Source organism: Zophobas morio, unplaced genomic scaffold, assembly GCF_036711695.1.
Source record: "Zophobas morio isolate AGI-343-1 ecotype UQ-CSIRO unplaced genomic scaffold, CSIRO_AGI_Zmor_V1 ptg000026l, whole genome shotgun sequence".
Taxonomy (NCBI): domain Eukaryota; kingdom Metazoa; phylum Arthropoda; class Insecta; order Coleoptera; family Tenebrionidae; genus Zophobas; species Zophobas morio.
The window spans coordinates 13,175,886-13,184,286 of NW_026972131.1; the positions used below are offsets into that span (position 1 = coordinate 13,175,886).

The following is an 8,401-nucleotide window of genomic DNA, read 5'->3' on the forward strand; positions in this document are numbered from 1 at the left end:
GCATATTTGATTAATCAAATTTTCGAAAAAGTTACCATGCTTACAAAAACTTCAAAACATCTACAATATTTCAAAGTATTCAGTTTTGCTATTCTTGATTTCTTCAATAAAATAAATTGACTCAGTCATTAACTTTTTTGAGACACCCTGTATAACCAAATCTAAAAAATATTAATGCAGTGATAAATCACAAGTATAAAAACTCATCATATTTTATACATTTAAGATAGGATTTATTCTGCAAAATTTTGAGGTGACGTCATAAATTTTTTAGAGGGGATAAGCAAATATATTTTAATTAAATCATGTTTATCATGACTTTAAAACACCGGCAAGATTTCAAATTATTCGATTTTGCAAATTCAAAATTAAATTGCAAAATATTGTTTCATAATTTTGATTTTTTTTCCAAAATATAATAAAAACTCAACACGGAGTCATAAACTACATGTGTAGGACTATGTTACTGTATATAATTTAAAACCCATTTCCTATGCATAAATTTGAAGTGACGTCATCACATTATTGGTGGGGATGATTAGACAAATTTAATAATTTTGCGACATTTATGAAAAAAATATCAGTTAACAAAAATGGCACGTTTTTATTATTATGCCAGTTACATGTCACTCAACGACAATATCGTTTTTTTTTTTAAGAGTATTTTGTTTGAAAAAGTAATGAAATTTTTTATACGGAACAATTGGTCGAAAGATGTTATAAAGCAAAATAATTCATGTCCGGACCATCGTTACTCACGAACGAAAGTGACCATTATTTTATGGGAACAACTACCTGCTAAATCTTCTCCGACAAATTCGAGAGAACTGGTGTGAGCCATAAATATTTCTTACCAAATGTAAATTTCGTTGTAGTTTGAGCCTACCTACAAATTCTGCCCTTGAAGGATTTGGACCGCCTTCTTCGGTGAGGGCAGGCAAAAACGATCCGCCCATAGGCTCAAAACATTTGCGTGCGATTGTACAAAGGAGGTACGACAATACCGAAAAATAATTTTTTTATTGACAGATAAATGGTGGACGATGCCCCCTGACGAAAACGTGCGAAATCATCTTCTGAGAGAAAAACACGACGCACTTAGGTGTTCCAGAAAATGCTACCCGACTTGTAGTGGAACGTTCTATCACGTCTATAGTAATTCGTTTCCAGTTTTAAAGTACCTACGTTAAAATAAATTAAAAATAATTTAAATATTAACATTCATATTTCAGCAAAACTATCTTGAAAAATCAGTTGAGCGTTGCATATATTTACTATGGAAGCCGTTTTTCTAATTTTTATCGGACCGATGTGCTGTATTATTGGTTTGAAATATTAAGTATGCGAAAATCGACAGTTTTCACGTTTTAACCATTTTTTTTTTTTAGGTAACTTTGGTGGCCTTTTCGGACTTCTGTTGGGTTTGAGTGTCATCTCAATAATGGAAACGGTTATCTATATTACGCAGAAAATTATAAAACATTACCGAACGATGGTGTGGTCATAAATAAAGTAATTTTTTGGTGCTTTATTAAAACGTTTTTATTTCTTCAGTTATGAGTTACGCAGTTTTTCTAGTGCCGTCTTCAAATAGTGATCAAATAACTGTATGACCGAAATAATGCTCCATCCGACAAAAATTCCAAAAATCCCCCCGAAATTGCCTACGACAAAAAGTTGACACAAATTTTCAAACAGTGACAACTTACTCAGCATTTCGAACCAGTAGTAGACGACGTCCTGGCGATACATTTTCGAAAATCTATTTAAATAATAAACGTAGATCCGCGTAATATTTTGTTCCTTTTCTTTTTGACTAGAACACACAATTTATTTTTACCTACAACAAACTGATTAAACCGTACTTGAAAATAGGAAAAGAGTTAGCAAAGGCTTCGTAGACGGTTTCGGCACACGGTGGATAACATTTTTGGTTACAACGCAACGAATCTTGCTTTTCTTTCTGTAGATGAAGGGAAGTATCCCCTTCCGGAAAATGTGAGTGCCATTTATCTAAACAATTATTATTATCATCCTGTGGAATCATAAATTCACCACAAGTACCTGCGTATCTCGTGAGACAAGGAATGTCGGCTAAAGTACACACAGTGTTGTTGTTGCTAAGAGGAATCATAAAAGGAATACACTGGCACATGGCATCTATACTTTTCATTCGACATTCTGAAAAACAATCGCTTTGGGAATAAATACCATTGAAAGCGGTGTCGCGTTCATAATCGAATAAGCATTCCCTCTTTTCGATGCGATACTTGGCGACCTCATCAACCGAAACCATGGTAGTCGGCGTGATTTCAATAAAATTTTCCGAGTTCGGCTGGGTCAAAATTTCGGTCAAACCTCCACTTGGTTTGTCGGGGAAATCCGTCGGAATAAAAACGTGCAACTTCAAAAACCAAAAAATTACCACCACACTTAAATAGCCTCACCATAACCCCAGGTGCCGAAATCGTCGTGTAATAATAATCACGGGGATAGTTATTAACCGACACGTAGAGACCATTTTCCACTCCCGCGTCAGTGGTGAAAGGATACTTAGGAATTACAACTCTAAACAAACCACTGCTAAAACTACAACAAACCGAAAACCACACTTACGTAGCGTCGTTAGAGGCCTTGACGTAATTAAAAACGCAACAATAACCTTGATGCGTCCGCCTTAAGAAAAAAAAATCGGTGCAGTTGATTTCGAAGCCCCGCCAGAAGCAATTCCGCAGCAGCTCGTCGCACGGAGTGGCGATGGTTTTCGCCAGATCGGTCACACTAATCTGCAACGAATCTAAAATATTTTGGAACTCTAACAGTTCGGAGATTGACGATATCTCGAAATCGAAGTCGTACAACTGGCCCACGTATCGCATCAAAGACATGATTTCCTTGGGGTCGCGTTTGGTGAAGTTGGCGCTACAAACACGATGCAACTTAGGGTTGATTAATTTTTATACTAACATGTGGAGTGCCATCAGTCGGGCTCGCTTCTTGCTGATTTTGTTTGTGCTGCAAACGGCTACACCAGGGAACGGGATTTGGCTGACGGGGTAGGTGGAGCTGACCAGGGTGGTTACGGTGGGGTGGGTTGAGAATTTCTCCCACAGTGAGGCCACCATAGTGATTGCGTAGGTGAGGAAGCTCAAGTAAATGCACGACCAGAGGAGCCTGTTTTTTCAATTTAGAGGGTTGTTTTTGGGGTTGTTTGAATTTTTACCTTTGGAAAAGGGTTGTGGTTTGCATGTTAACAGAATGGTTGTTGAGGTCAAATGAGAAATCACTGTGTCTAGTAATTATTTATTTAAGTTATTTTGTTTTCGAGGGTTAGTCGTAGCCGGAAATGTTACAAGTCGCGGGCTAATGTGAAGTCGATAAATGTCATTTATTTTGCTTAAAAATAGACACTAATTATTACAATCTATACATATAAAATTGTTTGTCCTGACTGACTGATTCATCAACGCAGAGCCTAAACTACTGCAGCTAGAAACATGAAATTTGGACAATAGTTTGCTTTTGTGATGTAAACACCCACTAAGAAAGGAACTTGGGAAATTCCACCCCTAAAAGGGTGAAAAGGGGTGGTAAAGTTTGTACAGGAAGACTATTTCCTAACCATTTCTGTTGTAAATATTTACGTGAAACTTGGTATTAATGCTTTTCAACACAAATAACGAAACACGTATTTCACCATTTTCCGAAATTCAATCCCTAAGGGGGTAAAAAGTGGTGGATAAGTTTGTACGGGAAAACTACTTCTGTTGCACATTTTCACGTGTAACTTGGTATTAGTGCTCTTCAACACATATAATGACACACGTATTTCAGCATTTTCCGAGATTCAACCCCTAAGGGGGTAAAAAGTGGTAACTAATTGTGTATGGGAAAAATATTTCTATTGCAAATTTTTGCTTGGAACTTAATATTAATGCTTTTCAACACAAACAATGTAACGCGTATTTCAGCTGTTTTTGAGATTCTACCCCTAAGAAGATCAAATGAGGTGACAAAGTTTATATGAGAAAAAATATTTGTATGGCGATGTTTACTTGAAATGTTGTATTAATACCCTCCAACACATTTGTTACTTGAAATTTGGTAATCATGTAAAATTGTTTGTCTTGACTGTCTTTAAATTTTTTTTTTGATATTCATCCCCAACGGAATATAATTTGGGTGGAAATGTGAGAAACAGGAGAAGTTAAGTATTAATCCAAAAGTGGTTAAAAATCAAAGTTTAAAATAGTTAAATATGTTTTTCGCATATTAGAGGTAGTAAGATTATTGGAAAAATCAGTCCTAAGCGTTTGAAATTGAAGAAGTTGTATGGAAATAGGGAGGGCGCGACGTCATCGAGTAAGCGACTGCGAAGCGAACGCGGTCTGCGGTCGGACGCGTGAGGCCAAAACGGCGTTGACGGTTGTGTTTTATGTCACGAATTGTCAGAGTATTTCTCCCGTAAGTATTCTAATTTTGTGTTTCCGTGTATAAAATGAGGTAACTATACCAAAAAATATCCTTGAATTCTCCTCAAAGAAAAAATCTATTAAATATATATGCAAATGTGTTAATAAAGGATCCAACCAGGATTATTTGGTCTTGAAAATCACAATGATGAGGTCAAATTATATGAAAGTGGTCGATATATTAGCAGCTGGAGAATCTTGGCCTTTCCTATACATGAACAATTTCCAGTGGTTTTTCATCTCGCAGTGCACTTGGAAAATGGCCTGCTGTCTATTTTAATCCTAACGACTTTAATAATGTAACTGAAAAGGTAAATAATTCACAGAAAACTATTCCTCTATCATTTTTTGAGCTTTGCAAAGCGGATACTTTTGCAAAAATCTTTCTTTATGTTGAAGTACCTTAATACTATGTGTGGAAAAGTACCAAATTTGAGAGATGAAAAAGTGGAAACAATGTAGATGGTTCGTCGGGAGTCAAAAGAGATCAAGCTTTGAGCAGAGTGTACACCGTTCACCCTAATAACGCGGTATGTTTCTACCTTGATCCTCTTCTTCATGCGCTGAGAGGGCCAACATAATTCTCGGATTTAAAAACTGTTGGTAGTGTCGTTTATTTCACATATCAGTCATTATGCAAAGCTTTGGGTTTGTCAAGTTAAGTCAGAGTGTCAAGAGAGTGTTCAGATTATAAATGAAGTGTACAACAAGTGTCTGATTTCCATTAAAGACACGGTGCTGTCTTTAGGAAGACAATGTTGAGAGTACTATGGTTTGCCTGTAAGACGTGAAGAAGTCATACAAAACAGAGACTATCTCAGAGAGATTAGCTATGACATACTTTTATAGGCACAACGAAACTTTATTAAATACAGAATAATATCAAATTTACAACCAAGTTAGATAGGTCAGGTAAATGTTTGTTTTTACATAGCTGCCTACAGCTATTAGCGACAAAAATATCCAAATATTTTAAATCTTTACTCAAACATATGTTAACATGGGGTATAAAATTTAACATGGGAATCCTTATGGCCACTTATAAAAAAAAGATGTACTGTATTATACTCCTATGTTATAGAATAACTTTGTTTCACCCCCCCCCCCCTCCGTCGTATTTAAAAATTCACGGGACTCTAACTCAAACTTTCAGTTTTTATTTCATACACCTAAGGGTAATGGATGCTTACATTACGAAAGGAACCTTCTGTCCAAATTTCGTGTTTCTATAGCTCCAGTAGTTATGTTGATTTGTCAGGCGGAGGACAAACACTTTTATATATTGTTATTAATGAAGACTGCACAAACTTAAAAAGTAATAAAATTGAAATAAAAAAATAAATCAGGGGATGAAAAATAATGTGTCCTAATTGCGAAATCCACGCAAGCGGAGCTGCGGGTAACAGCTAGTTATATATAAAAAAACCTCTGATAAACCTCCAAAGTCATCTTCTTTTGACATTTCTAGTAACTCTATACAGTTTTTCTATCAAACTGTACACGGAATCTTGGCTTACTAGTGATATTCATTGTACTGAACTCTTTCCCACCAACTATACTGTTTTTCGTAAAGACCGGACTATGAAATCTTTTGAGTTTTTAGTGTTTTATTTTTTATGAATTTGAAAAAGTCGTAACTGCTGCAGTGTTTTTATTTTTTAATTAGGGAGACTCTTGGGTACACTATTTCAAACGATTCTGGGGGACTTTGGCGTTCTATTTTTGGAAAATTCTGACCTGAACTGTTTTTGAGTTAATTTTGGAACCCCGTGTTTTTTTTTTGGAAAATTTAAAACAATCTTGAGGTTCTAATTTGAAAGTGGTTAGGAGCCTCTAGTATCTTTCCTTATAATAATAATTTAATTAAAGTCCTTAGAAGATACGTCATTAGCCAAAATCAGTTTTATCTTAGCAGGTAGTAGCCCCGCCCACCCACCCTCTCTTTTTTACAGGGTATCTCATTTGCCAAAATCACTCTTATCTTATCAAGTACTAGGCCCGCCCACCCACCCTCTCTTTCTTTGGAAGGTATGTTATTTGCCAAAATCGATTTTATTTTAGCAGGTACTAGCCCCGCCCACCCACCCTCTTTTTTTTACAGGATATCTCATTCGCCAAAATCAGTTTTACCTTAGCAAGTACTAGCCCCGCCCACCCACCCTCTCTTTTTTACAGGGTATCTCATTTGCCAAAATCAGTCTTATTTTAGCAGGTACTAGCCCCGCCCACCCACCCTCTCTTTCCTTGGAAAGTATGTTATTTGCCAAATTCGGTTTTATTTTAGCAGGTACTAGCCCCGCCCACCCACCCTCTCTTTTTTTACAGGATATATCATTTGCCAAAATCAGTTTTATCTTGGCTGGCACTAGGCCTCTAAGAAAATAAAGGGTGGGTGGGCAGGGTCAATACTTGCCAAAATAAAACTAATTTTGGCAAATGAGATCCCTCTAAGAAAATAGAGGGCGGGTGGGCGGGGCTAGTACCTGCTAAGATAAGACTGATATTGGCAAATGGCAAACCCTCAAAGAAAATAAACCCTCTCTTTTCTTAGAGGGTATTTCATTCGCCAAAATCAATCTTATTTTAGCAGGTACTAGCCCCGCCCACCCGCCCCCTCTTTTTGCAGGGTATCTCATTTGCGATAATCAGTCTTATCTTAGCAGGTACTAGCCCTCTAAGAAAATAAAGGGCGGGTGGGTGGTGATAGTGCTTGTCCAGATGAGGCTGATATTGGCAAATAACATATCCTCTGAGAAAATAAAGGGTGGGTGGGCGGGGCCAATACTTTCCAAGATAAGACTGATTTTGCCAAATCATATATCCTCCACCCTCCATTCATCAGAAGATATGTCATTTGTCAAAATCGATCCTATTTTAGCAGGTACTAATCCCGCCTACTCGCCCTCTATTTTCTTAGAGGGATCTCACTAGCCAAAATCAATTTTATCTTGGCATGTACTAGCCCTCTAAGAAAATGAAAGGCGGGTGGACGGGCCTCGTGCTTGCCAAGGTAAGGCTGATATTGGCAAATAACATACCCTCTAAGAAAAAAAGGGCGGGTGGGTGGTGCTAGTACTAGCCAAAATAAGACTGATTTTGGTAAATGAGTTCCTTCTAAGAAAATAGAGGGCGGGTGGGCGGGGCTAGTGCCTGCTAAGATAAGACTGATATTGGCAGATGACAAACCCTAGAAGAAAATAACGGGTGGGTGGGCGGGGCCAATACTTGCCGAGATAAGACTGATTTTTCCAAATGATATACCCTCTACTCTTCATTTTCTTAGAGAGTAATTCATCAGTCTTATCTTACCAGGTACTAGCCCTCTAAGAAAATAAAGGGCGGGTGGGCGGGGCTAGTACTAGCCAAAATAAGACTGATTTTGGCAAATGAGATCCTTCTAAGAAAATAGAGGGCGGGTGGGCGGGGCTAGTGCCTGCTAAGATAAGACTGATATTGGCAGATGACAAACCCTAGAAGAAAATAACGGGTGGGTGGGCGGGGCCAATACTTGCCGAGATAAGACTGATTTTGCTAAACGATATACCCTCTACTCTTCATTTTCTTAGAGAGTAATTCATCAGTCTTATCTTACCAGGTACTAGCCCTCTAAGAAAATAAAGGGCGGGTGGGCGGGGCTAGTACTAGCCAAAATAAGACTGATTTTGGCAAATGAGATCTTTCTAAGAAAATAGAGGGCGGGTGGGCGGTGCTAGTGCCTGCTAAGATAAGACTGATATTGGCAGATGACAAACCCTAGAAGAAAATAACGGGTGGGTGGGCGGGGCCAATACTTGCCGAGATAAGACTGATTTTTCCAAATGATATACCCTCTACTCTTCATTTTCTTAGAGAGTAGTTCATCAGTCTTATCTTACAAGGTACTAGCCCTCTAAGAAAATAAAGGGCGGGTGGGCGGGGCTAGTGCTTGC

At 37.8% G+C, this 8,401-nt stretch overlaps 1 protein-coding gene across 1 annotated transcript; it reads right to left on the reverse strand.

The window, feature by feature from the left end:
* Positions 1–1,537: 1,537 nt before the first annotated feature.
* On the reverse strand, positions 1,538–3,249 carry LOC135136079 (pickpocket protein 19-like). The gene is made up of 8 exons (XM_064065205.1): positions 3,224–3,249; positions 2,968–3,174; positions 2,617–2,922; positions 2,448–2,568; positions 2,065–2,404; positions 1,866–2,013; positions 1,710–1,816; positions 1,538–1,664 (listed from the first exon to the last, which is right to left on the reverse strand). Exons 1-8 carry the CDS (start codon positions 3,247–3,249, stop codon positions 1,555–1,557), a joined length of 1,365 nt encoding a protein of 454 aa, XP_063921275.1. The 3' UTR covers positions 1,538–1,554.
* Between the last annotated feature and the right edge of the window lie 5,152 nt (positions 3,250–8,401).

Bases quoted from the DNA above. Each gene is read 5' to 3' on its own strand.
- LOC135136079 (XM_064065205.1), bottom strand. From the start codon at position 3,249: ATGCAAACCACAACCCTTTTCCAAAG. The intron at 2,405-2,447 runs GTGAGGCTATTT...TGGTTTTTGAAG, and splicing joins TTTCGGCACCTGGGGTTATG to TTGCACGTTTTTATTCCGAC. The intron at 1,817-1,865 runs GTACGGTTTAAT...TGTGTGTTCTAG, and splicing joins AACTCTTTTCCTATTTTCAA to TCAAAAAGAAAAGGAACAAA.